We start from the raw sequence: 11,891 nt of genomic DNA, 5'->3' as shown, positions 1-11,891 counted from the left end.
GGAATGTGGATGTGTGCACTGAGAAATGCGGAAAAGACATTTATTACCGAGCTATAAATTAGAGGTGGTGGGCAGGGTGCAGGAGGGGCTAAGTGGTCACGTTTTGGGCATCCGCTCCTTCTCTCTGTCCTCCTGGGCCTGGATTCTGAGCTCCTCCTGCAGGCGCTCCCTGGCTCGGACCACCTGGAAGGGAGTAGATTCAGACAGGGCAGTGAGTGGGATGGGCCTCTGCCCTTCGCAGTCCTTCCAGCTTCGAGTCCCTGCAGAGCCCTGGGCATGTCTGAGCCAACAGCCTGGGAAACACAAGTGCCTCCTTTACGGGTGCCCAGCATTCCCAGGGGGACAGGGCCCAGGCACACCCTGCTCTTCACCAGCCAGTGGTCCTGTTCCCTCACAGCCATGGCTGCTGGGAGGGCCACTGTCGGAGTGACACAGGGCCCAGACATTTCAGCCCAACTGGCTGGGCCCCAGGGAGCTGAGGCAGCCAGAGGGAGTGGCAGCCTAGGGGGGGGCCTCCCTGAGGCTGGGACACCAGGGACTGCCCGGCACACCTGCCTGCCTGCCAAGCTCTGAAGGGCCTGGGAATGAGGGACCCCCCCAGTGAGAAGGGCCCTGGACTTGTCCCCTCCCAGCATCAAAGAGCACTCACCTTGGACTGTAGGTAGAAGGAGCCACCCACGGATTTGTCGTTCACCTTGAATAGGTGTTCGTAGTTCTGCAGGGGAGGGGAGACGGTGAGAGGGTGTGCAGGCTCTGGGTTACAGAGGCAGGGGGAGCTAGGAAATGACAAAGAAGGAAAGCCAAAGGGTTCAACCCTGCCGCCCCGCATGCCCATGTGACTGCTGGGGGACAGAGAGGTGGACAGGTGCCCACAGAGGGAAGGGGCTTGTCTACCACCAACAACTGCTCTGTCCCTGCCACTGCCTGCTTTGGGCCTAAAAACAAATGAGTGACAGCGGCTGCCGTAACTCAGGGGTCCAAGCACCTGCTCCTTTCTACCAGGCCACATTCACTCTGGAAGACCCTTGTAGCCTGACTCCTCCCGCCCGATCCCCCCCTTTCTGGTCTTCTGAGGCAAGACCTGTCTCAGAGCCAGCCTAGTGGCCTCACCTTCTGGATCTCCTCGGGGCTCAGCTTGGAGACATTGAGAATCTGCTGTGCCTCCTGGAGGCTGAGGCCGGACAGGTTGGAGGCAGCTGCAGACTGGTGTCCAGCACGTCCCCGAGCGTCAGCTGCTGCCCGGCTGGCTATGTAGACACATGGGTGAGTGCTCAGCCCTCAGCAGCCCAGAGGTTCCCCTTGGGCCTTCCGAGTGGGCAGCTCAGCCTGCCAGGTGGCACGGGAGAAGACACACACAAGGGACAGGGTACATCTCTTCTCCAGGAGTGGCTTTTTTTGGGGGGTGGGCGGTGGGGGACGGTGAAGCGAGGACAGATTTACTCCACTGAAGGACAGGGGCAGGGTCTGGTCCCCAACCTAGACCACAAGATGGTTCTATTCCTCTCCTCTCCCCTGCCCTGTCATCCCCAGTGCACAGCAAGTTAGGGAGCTTTAGGCTACAATGGGAAGCAGAGTGAAGCCGCACAGGTATGAAGAGGCAGGAATAGCTCAGTTGAGACTTGGCTGCCCATCAGTTACCTAGGCCAGCAAAGCAGGTGGCTCAGGTGACCTCTTCCCTTTCAATGGCCCTAGAATCAGGGTCCACTAAACTTTTTCTTAAAGGATCAAAGAATAAATATTTTAGGCTCTGCGCACCAATTAAAATCTGGGTTTGCAACTGCTCGAATCTTGAAAGTAGCCAGAGGGTATGGCTGTGTTCCAATAAAAACTTTACTTATAAAAACAGGTGGTCAGGTGAACCAGTTTGCCCATTCCTGCCTTAATGTTCAAGTCAACCAGCTTTCCCTTTCACGAGAATGTCGGGAAGTCCAAGAATACCCCCACCCCCACCCCCTAGAAATGCCCCAGAATGCCAGAACCTCAGCCAGAAGAGGGTCCTTGCATCACAATGGACCCCTGGTGAGGGGCCATACACAAGAGGAAAATTTCACCTGGGCAGGAGCTCCCAGCCCAGGGGGAAGACTGGGGCTCAAACTTACCTGCAAACTCCTGCCGCAGGGCTCGGGCAAAGGCCCTGCCCACCACCTGCACCCCCATCACAATGATCTGGGCCAGGTATTTGGCCTGTGGGCAAAGCAGGTACCTGGTTAGCAGGTTGCATTTTCCAGAGATGGGACCCTGGAAATGGCTGCTGAGTGGCAAGGCTTCTGGAGATCTGAGGTAATGAAGTCCAGGGCAGCAGCCTCAGGCAACTTAATCCAAATTACCTTGATAAAAGGCTTCTGCTTTGGGTGGCTTCAGATGCTCTTTGGAGAGCTGGCTGGGGTGGACCTGACGGTGTTCCCAGAGGCAAGTGGGACCCTCCCTTGGCCTTCAGACCCGAGGACAGAACAGCTAAAACAAAGGGGCTGCAGGGCACAGAAGCTTCCAAAGGAACACTATGGCCTGGAGCCAGAACCAGGGGCTGGTCCCAGACCAGCCACTGCCACTAACTCACCCAGTGCTTCTGAGGCTGGAGGTCCCAACCTTTGTTCTACCAGCAGGAAACTCAGGGAGCCGGGAGCCACCCCAATTCTCCCAAGACTATTCACGAAGGTTGCAATCAACACAACAAAAGAGAAAAAGAGGCTCCACCTTTCAGCAGCAAAAAGCCCACTAGGGAGGCATTTAAGACAACTAACTGGTGAGGGAAAACAGGACTGGTCACCGGTTCCTCCACTGGTTCAAACACCAGCACAGTCGGCTAAGCTCTGCTTAGCACAAGGACACACGGAACCCTGCGGTGCCCTCAGAGCTCCCGTACACCGCCTGGCCTGGCCTGGCAGGGGGAGCCTCTACAGGGCACAGCATGGTGGTTTTCTACTCCCAGACCTCGTGATTCAACACACCACAGGGGCACACAGCCTCATTAAGCATGACCAGAAGTATAGAAAGGCAATGGAAGGAAACCTCAGGAATGAGACGGAGACATTGGAAAAAGATGAGATTTCTACTGCGCTGGATTTCGAGGGCAGGGAGGATCACAATGGGAATACTGGGGCTTTCTAGGCAGAGGAACCAGGGCGAGCCCACCAGGAGAAAAGTGTAAAGGCCGTCCCGGGAGCAGCCAAGAGCACAGGGGACTTGTAAGGTCGTTGGAGAGAAGACTAAGACGGTGGCCGGGATGGGAAAACGTACAGCCCTTATGGAGAAAAGACGATACAGACAGCACACCGGAAATGACCGGTGTGTGCGATGGTACAAATGAGGGCGGGCAGAGGGCCCAGACAGGCCTCACTGCAGGCCGACACTGCTCAGGGGGCACATGCCCGTGGTTTCCCTTACTCTTTCTTGCACTTGTCGGTAGTCAGATGTTCTATCAGTCAGCAGGTATCAACTGAGCCTGGGTGCCAGGCACTGTGCCATTTAACCCAAGACCTCAAGCCACCAAGGCACAGCAGGGTTTAATGACGAGCCCAAGGACACGGCTAGTACTCAAGGGGAACGTGGGCAGGAAACCCTGACATTGGTACTCTCAGCCATGGCATCCTCAGGCTGCCCACCTCACAGAGGATCCTGCAGGGAGGGCAACTCAGCAACCTGACAAGGATCAAGGACTCAACCCAGAGGCCAAAGAGGGGCTTGAGAGATGCCAGGGGAATGTGGATTCCAGAAGTGGCTTTGTGTGGCTTCCAGTGGACTTGCCCTTATGGGCAGGGCGGGATGTTGGTTCTGGGACATTAGCAGGAATTAAAAAATGGAAGTGGGTTTGGATTTCACACGTAAATGGAAATTTCATAAGCCCTGTTATTTCACACCAGAAAGCAAAGCTCAGTGAAAGCTCTGTCCAGGGATCAAAGGGAGGGGCGGGGCTGCGTGCAAGGAGGAGTCAAGACCAATACTGTGTGCACTGGAGGGAGGGAAGCCTCCCAACTTCTCCGTCCAGGCCCAAAGCCCTTCCCAGGTGGGACTGGAGGTTCCCAGATAGACGGCTGGGCCTGTCTGAGGTACAGTGAGGCTGACAGGCCAGTAGGTGACGGCTTACACACCCTTCGGCCTCAGACCACACCTTCACCTGCTGCCACACGCCTAGGGGCAAGGCCACTGCTCCACCCATCACTGCCCTTCAACTAACTTCTCTGCCCGGGATGGTGGCTGTTGCTCAATAACGAACCTTAGAAACTCAGAGTGTAACTGGGCAGCCCCCCTAACCACCCCTGCAGGCTTCAAACCACAGTGGCATGGTATCCCTGTCGTTTCTGCTGCCAGAGCTCCATGGCTGCAGAAAAGGTGGGGATAGCCTCTAGTTTCAGAGGGTACCCTGACTGACCAAGGGAGCTGCCTGGTTGGTCCACTGAGGCTACCAAGGTTCGTGTGGGGGGCATCTCCAGGGGATGATGTGTGCTCATACAGGCAAGCTTTGGGATCACCCGTGTACAAATCCCAGCTGTGTGCTCCTAATGTGTTCTCAGGTACCCTTAGCCTCAGTTTTCTCACCTGTAAAATGGGGACAAAATAGGGCTGTCACAGGGATTTAATGAGATAATGCTTGTAAATTGCCTGGCACGGAGCCTGTTGATACAATAAGTACTCAATAAATGTTGGTTTCCATTTATTATACACTGTTTCACAAAACCTGACAATGGTCAGACATTATGGAGTAACAAAGCTTTTCCCAAAAAGGCAACTCATTTGATAGATCCACTAATTCCTCACAGGAAAAGGCTGCAAAAAGCCAGCCTACACTCCTAAGGAGCTGGAAAGCAGGATGGAAGAAGAGGGAGAGGGCTGCTTTGCAGCTCTAATCTGGCTCCCAGCTTGTCTTCTTGCTAGCTGTGTGGTCCTGGGCCAATTACTCAACCTCTCTGAACCTCAATTCTCTTATCTGCAAAATGGGGAGAACAATACCTTCCTTATAGGGGGGCTGCAAGGTCCTCAGGAGGCAATCCACATAAAACCAAGCGGACAGTCAGTGGCAGGTTCACAGCAGCCCAGCAGCTACCTTGCTTCTGGACCAGACCCTGCTTGGTGCTCAGTGGTCTAGAGACCAGGCAGTACAGCCAAGTTTCTCATCCACCTGTTCAGTACCCAGTGCCAGCTGTGGGTCAGATGTGCTCACAGTTCTGCCAGCTACAAGAGGTGGAGAAGACTGCCACTGGGTGAGGTTTCTTCTAGAAAGTCCTAAAACATCCCAGAGTCCACTCACTGACACTTGGGCCTGAAGACCCTGGGCCAGAACAACCAGCTGCCATGGCATCCGACTGAGGCCAAACTTCAGGGTAAGCAGCAGAGATCAGAGCCACAGGTCGCCAAGCCTGGAACCCACTGTGGAGGACACATACATTTTCTCATCTGAGGAACACAGCCCAGTGAAGGACCAAAGCTCTGCAGGTGGGGCAGAAGGCCACAGGAAAGCATCTGGGGACACTCGGGAATGTGGCTTATCTCATGTTAAGTGCATCAAGAAGGGACCTGGCTTTCAGACAGACCGATGTGCAATGTTCCCTTCAAAGCCCAGTTCCAGGTTCTTGGGCTGGCGGGCAGAGACTATCACTGAGACTCACTCCCCTCTCAAGGATCCACTGAGATAGGAGGGGGGCTCTGTTCACCCAGAGCCCCTGCAAACAGCTGCTGGCATCACAACTAAGCAGGAGGGCAGTCAGGAACATCTACGTCTGGGGTCCCCGCCTATGGCCGGCACAGCAGCCCACTGGTATGTGAATCAACGTGACACTTAAACAGGTCACCGTCGGCAACAATGCCATGCCCCCAGACGGGGTTTCCAAACGCCTACCACTCCCTCTGCTGGAGGGCTTCAGCTGTCCCCCAAGACACACACAATTCTGCCATTGCCACTGCCGGCAAATTCAGTCCACTTTTCAGTCAGGCGTTCTCAGCTTTGGCTACAGACAACTTCTCTGGTCTTCTCTCCCCTCACCTCTCTCCGCACCTACTTCGAGATCAAGCTCTCTGACTTCTTTACCCCAATGTCTGCAGCTCGCAATTCACACACCATACAAATCACTCTTGTCAAGTGTTCAGTGCTTTTTAGAGTATTCGTGTAGCTCTGTAAATACACTAAAATGCATGGACGACTACTACTAGTTCCAGAACATTTTCACCACCCTTCCCCAAAAAAGAGAGCCATTAACTTTGAATACCCTATTACCGTGATAGTCAAAACCCAACATCCCGCAAAACTTAACACAGCCTGGGGCGCTGGGTGGCTCAGCTGGTTAAGCGTCTGGCTCTGGACTCTGGCTCAGGTCATGATCTCATGGTTCGTGGGTTCGAGCCCCATGTGGGGCTTTGTGTTGGCAGTGTGGAGCCTGCTTGAGATTCTCTGCACTCCCCCCACTCATATGCTGTCTCCTCTCTCTCAAAATAAATAGAACACTAAACACGTTACCCCCATCCCCCCAAGTGAAACCTTCCCAGGCTCCTACCATGTCTGTCCTCCCACAGCACGATCTTTTCCTACTAATATGCTGTTCTAGTTCACAGACCTGCCTGATTCCTCCTTTAGGATACAAACTCCCCCAGAGCAACCTTTTACTTTGCTTTTGAGGGTGGCTCAAAGTTACACGCACAAATGAGAAGGACCCAGTTCAACCGTTCGTTGTGGGTCCTCAAAAAATGGCAGTAACCGGGCTCAAAACCAGACACTGCTGCATGAATGACCCTAGAATCCAACTCTGAAATTCAGGTTCCTTAGCTGTGAAATGCGGACAATGACAGTACGAACTTGATAAGCGTTACAGGAGAGAACCCACGTAAGGCCTCAGCTCAGGGCCTGGCACTTGCAAGCCGCTTCCTTATCCTTAATAGTAAGAAATGGTTCCCCAAACTGACTGCCTCAATCCCTTGGGGAACTGACAGAACCTCCGAGGGCAGAGCTCAGGACCATGCATTTTTATAGGGTCCCCAGGTGCACCCGTCGCAGCCAGTGTGGCCCAGGTCTGTGGATTGGCTCTAAGTGCCAATGGTACCGCAGAAACGCTCAGTTTTCGGTGTCGAGGGGCCTGGTTCAAGCCCTAGCTCTGCCACTTCCTTGGCAAAGTCTCGGAGAGCGTTTGGTCAGCTGCGAAGGGGGAACAATAATAGGGCGACACCACCAACTACCTGCGGGGCCAAGCAGGGGCTCCCGGGTCGGCCCTAGCCTCCCGCTGGGGCTGTGCGCTCATGGGCTGGAGCCCACGACCGCACTTGCTGGGCATTTTGCGGCCGGCCAGGCCCTCCCTGCTTTCCGGCCAAACGACTCTCCGTCGCCCCGAGGCCGCCAGCGCCCGTAGCGGTCCTCCCGGTACGACGCCCCCGGACCCCGCTTCCCGTCCGGCACGAGGGGGCGAGCGGCTCCCGCAGCCCGGCCGCAGCTCGCCGCCCCTGACCCGGCTCCGAAACGGCCCCCCCGCCCCCGGGCAGCGCCCATCTCGGGCCTCACCATGGTGGCCGCTCTGCCTCGGGGTCGTGAGCTGCTGCTTCCTGGCCCCGCGGCCCCCAGCTCAAGGGCGGCCGGCGGGTCAGAGGTCAAGGGAGAGAGCGCGTGCGTGACGCCGCACAAAGCATGCGTACTGTTCCTCCGGAAGGCGGGGTGTGCCTTGACGTAATCCGTAGGCGGAACCAGAGGCGGAGTCGGCCCCGGCCTCCGGTTCGCAAGACTACCGGGGACGGGCGATGGGCGGGCGATGGGCGGGCGATGGGCGGGCGATGGGCGGTCCCAGGACTCACCCTGGCCCTCGCCCGGGCCCTTCGCCCTTACCCGCTGTGCCAGATGCCACAGAATAAATACATCTGTCAAATGCAGAGCAATTTCTTCCCTTGATTTTGCCAAAATATTTGGTACTAAAAGATATGCAATAAACATACGACACCCCACGAACATAAGGAGTAGGATGCCAAAGTCTCACAAATATATAAGAAAACAGGAAACTTCAAAATAAGTTTCACGCTAGGGTCCCTCTACTCTGGGAAGGACCTCTCACTGGCCCCTCCTTCAAGTTCTTGCTCAAGTGTCATCTTCTCAACAAGGCCCACCCCGATCCCCTACCAACGCTGAACCTTGTCCTGCATTGTTTTATAGTAACAGCTTTATTGAAATAAAATCCACACACCATCCAATTCACCATTTTAAAGTGCACAATTCAGTGCTTTTTAGTATAGTCACAGAGTTGTGCAACCATCACCACAAGGACACCACAACATTTTCATCAACCCCTCAAAAAAATTCCTGCGCATTAGCAACCAATACCCCTGCCCCATCCCCCTGCGCCTGGCCACCACTAATCTTTGTTCCGTCCCTATGGATTTGTCTGTTCTGAACATCTCCTGGAAAGAGAATCCAACTACATGTGGCTTTTTGTGTCTAACTTAAACTACCATTCTTGGTCCCCTCTATTTTTTTTCCTGGAAGTTCTTAATCATCTTTAAATAATTTTTTTTTTTTTAATTTTTGAGAGAGAGAGAGAGAGAGAGAGAGAGAGAGAGACAGAGAGAGAGAGAGAGAGAGAGAGAGAGAGAGAGAGAGAGACAGAGAACAGGAGTGGGAGAGGGGCAGAGAGGGAGACACAGAATCCCAAGCAGGCTTCAGGCTCTGAGCTGGCAGCACAGAGCTGGCCTTGAGGCTTGAACTCAGCAACTGTGAGATCACAACCTGAGCTGAAGTCAGCCAGTTAACCGATTGAGCCACCCAGGCATAATTCATGTACTTTATGTTTATTGTTTATAACTTGTTCCTGCAACTAGAATGTGGATCCCTGGTGGGCAGGACTTTTCTCTTTTCCCCACTCTTGAACTTCAGCACCCAGAAGGGTGGCTGGCACATGGAAGGTATCCAACACATGGTTGTTCAATGAACGTTAAGTCAGACTGCCTTGTGCTATGTCCCGGACCACTGCCCTTTCCTTTCCTCCAACTCTTCAAATTCTTCTTCCCTCAGTGCTGTGGCCACCTGACTTTCGTCTGAAACATTCTCATGGCTCTGTGGCTCACTGACCTTCAGGTCTCAGCTCTCAGCATAAAGGTCACCTCTCAGACTGAACATCCTGCTTCGTCTATCTCTGCTGCTCTGTTTCACATAATTTGTCTTCCTTATGTATATATTTGTGGTTGAGTAATCTCTATGCGCAACATGGGGCTCAAACACGCAACCCCGAGGTTAAGAGTCGCACACTTTACCAACTACACCAGCCAGGTGCCCCTAATTTGTCTTCTTTATGTCTCTCTTCATAGTTTGCTTACTTGCACACAGTCTGGCTCCCCTGCACAGGAGGACAATGACAAGTGCCTTGAGAGGCCTGGTCTCTCCTGTCCCTTACCGTATCTACCATCCAGACCACTGTTGGGTATCTATGTGTTGGGTGAATGAACCAACTCATAGCAGCTGAAAAGGCCTGAGGAGCAAAGTGAGGCCTGGAACAAGGGGGAACCCAGGGCCAAACCGCCTGCACCCATACTCCTGTCCCCGAACTCTCGCAGTCAGCAAGAGACCACAGCAGCACAAGAGGTAGCCAGCTCAGAAAAGTTTAATTGCTGAAAACATCCAGGGTATATTCAGGCCAGTCCCTGAGGGGCTCACACCCCGCCCTTAACTGGGCCATCAGCTCCGTGATGTCCCCCTTCTCCTGGTTTCAAACCTGGGGAGGAGGGCAACTGGTCCCTAGCCCATGAGGCTGGTGCTGTGCCAAACGGCCTGGCAGGGGGCCAGCCCCCAAGGCTCTTACCTGGAAGTGGGGACAGCAGGCAAGATGGGATGTTGCCCGTGCTAAGTGAAGGTGCTGGGCAAAGCCAGCCCAGGCTGGGACCAGCCCAGGGACGTCTACTAACCCCTCAGCACTCCCAGCCCACCGCGCTCCCATGCCCCTGGCTCCACATGCTAGCAGGCAGCTGAGGAGAAGCAGCCAGTCCCAGGGAAAGCAGAGGTGCAGACAATCCATGGGAGTTGCAGCGGGACCTAGAGGCCTTGGAAGTGCCCAAGGCCCAAAGGAAGTCAGGGCTTTGGGGAGGAGGTGTGCCAGGGCCACGAGGCATCTTCCAGTTTGAGGGGGAGACCGGAGGTGCGCAGCGGGCACATCAGGTGGTTCTGGGAGGTGGCGGCAGCAGGTGAGGCCAGAGGTGGCTGGTGGGCAGTCTAGTCCTGGGGAGATAAACCAAGTCGGAGGGAGTTGAGAGGTCTGAGAAGGGGGGTGTCTCAGGCTGCAGGGTGAGGGACGGACGGAGGGGATGCGAGGGCCCTCTCATCTACTCACCCACTCGTCCTCGTCCACACCTTCAAAGGAGTCCTGAGGGAGCGGGTCCTCGCGGTTCCCTAGCTTTGCCACCATGGCACTGAGCAGCTAGAAGAGTGGACAGAAGAAGAGGTGGCAAGGGAATAGAATAGGACCGCTACCCCCAGGAACATAGGCCTTCACAGTTTGAACCCGGTCAAGGGTGTGAAAGAGCCATGCTCATCAGAGCCCTGACAAAGGGGATGGTTTTCACAAAAAAATACACTTCGACCAATATTAGGGAGCCAGAGACAGACTCTGTGCCATGCAGCACTGGAGTCTGCACACTGCCTCAGATGCTCAAATGTGCACCAGGGCCCCAAATGCACTTGGGTCCCAAACCCTTGGCTCTGTTTGGGATGGGCCAGGCCAGAGGGGGGCCTCCTGCTGCCCTTCCCTGGATTCCTGAGTCCCGTGCCCCATGGGTCCACTTCAGGGCTCTGGAAGGTCTCCCCCAGTAAGCTGCCCAATCGAGAGAGGTGTGTGACCCTGGCTCCTGTCCCAGCCTGGGTCGGAGAGACAACCGAAGGGCAGTCATTAGGTACGGCCAGGACTCTGTGTGGGCCATACTGGTCAACCCCCTCCCCTGCCTACCTACCTCTTCCTTCTTTTGCTCATCTGACTTCTCTTCCAGGTACAGTGCTGAGGACGGGGCCCGACGGGCAGGGGCTTCACGGGGTGCCTGGCTCACTGGGGTAGGGCAGGGACAGGTATCAGACATCAGAGAATCCCCTCGGTGAGGACTCCTTGCCCAACCCTTTGGTACCATTCCCTAGGGAATCCTGTGGCGGAGACCCCAGAGAGGGTAATAACAGCTGCCCCATCCTCTGCTCACAAGGCTGCCGTGGGCACCATGTAGCGTATGTGTGCACATCAGGGGTGGGAACTGTGATGGAAACACAAACCCTGGGCCCTGCCCTCGAAAGGCTCAGAGTATGAGCCTGGAAATGCAAACACCCCATCCTTGGAAACATCAGAGGTTTCTGTGTGACAGGGAGATGGGGGGGGGGGGGGGAGAATCTGGGACTTGACCTTTCGACCCCTTCTCCAGCCCTCCCCCCTCCACCACTCACTTCCCTGCTTCCTACTTGCCACCCCCCCAGCTCCTCAGCCTACCTGGGGTCATGCCAGGGGGCTGTAGGCTGATCAGCCGGGGCTGACCATTAGCACCTCCCAGCCAGGCCTTCGCACTGAGCACCGGCTCCCAGCTCATGGCCGTGTCTGGGAACACATCATCCTGGAAGAACTCTTTCTGTAGGGAAGAACAAAGGGGCTACCCTGGGGCACCTACCAGAGGCCCAAGGTGCATCAGCATCCCTTCAGAAGGGGGTAAGGTAAGATCCGGGGCCCACTCTGGGGTTTCTGCCAGTTTCAGAATCTCAGCAGAATAAGGGAACAGGCACCCCAAAGAGCAGTGAGTGGGATAGTTTGGTGACAGGGCCAGTTGGGCCCCAAAGCCCCTTTTATGGGGACTGGTGGGGGTGGGGAGGCGCCTGGGTGGCTCAGTCAGTTAAGTGTCCGACTTCAGCTCAGGTCATGATCTCACGGTTCGTGAGTTCAAGCCCTGCGTTGGACTCTGTGCTGACAGCT

The 11,891-nt window shown here is 55.3% G+C and overlaps 2 protein-coding genes across 3 annotated transcripts in view; both read right to left on the bottom strand.

The window, feature by feature from the left end:
- Positions 1-26: 26 nt before the first annotated feature.
- Positions 27-7,681, bottom strand: PAM16 (presequence translocase associated motor 16). Its single transcript, XM_047839161.1, has 5 exons — positions 7,481-7,681; positions 2,100-2,184; positions 1,111-1,247; positions 650-715; positions 27-183 (listed from the first exon to the last, which is right to left on the bottom strand). The coding sequence occupies exons 1-5, from the start codon at positions 7,481-7,483 to the stop codon at positions 97-99; spliced, it is 378 nt and encodes a 125-aa protein (XP_047695117.1). The 5' UTR covers positions 7,484-7,681; the 3' UTR covers positions 27-96.
- A 1,861-nt stretch (positions 7,682-9,542) lies between these two features.
- The window catches only part of CORO7 (coronin 7), a 57,446-nt gene continuing 55,097 nt past the window's right edge, over positions 9,543-11,891 (bottom strand). For both annotated transcript variants that reach the window (XM_047839155.1, XM_047839156.1), the window contains 4 exons: positions 11,418-11,553; positions 10,900-10,991; positions 10,284-10,370; positions 9,543-10,171 (listed from right to left, as the gene is read on the bottom strand). In XM_047839155.1, coding sequence (XP_047695111.1) covers positions 10,166-10,171; positions 10,284-10,370; positions 10,900-10,991; positions 11,418-11,553 — 321 coding nt within the window. In that variant the 3' untranslated portion in view covers positions 9,543-10,165. The remainder of the gene's footprint in view (positions 10,172-10,283; positions 10,371-10,899; positions 10,992-11,417; positions 11,554-11,891) is intronic.

The sequence above is a fragment of the Prionailurus viverrinus genome, chromosome E3 (assembly GCF_022837055.1).
Source record: "Prionailurus viverrinus isolate Anna chromosome E3, UM_Priviv_1.0, whole genome shotgun sequence".
Taxonomy (NCBI): domain Eukaryota; kingdom Metazoa; phylum Chordata; class Mammalia; order Carnivora; family Felidae; genus Prionailurus; species Prionailurus viverrinus.
This window is presented reverse-complemented; position numbering and strand designations above follow the sequence as displayed.

Bases quoted from the DNA above. Each gene is read 5' to 3' on its own strand.
- PAM16 (XM_047839161.1), bottom strand. The intron at 1,248-2,099 runs GTAAGTTTGAGC...GTGTCTACATAG, and splicing joins CCTGCGGCAGGAGTTTGCAG to CCAGCCGGGCAGCAGCTGAC. The intron at 184-649 runs GTGAGTGCTCTT...ACTCCCTTCCAG, and splicing joins CCTTCTACCTACAGTCCAAG to GTGGTCCGAGCCAGGGAGCG.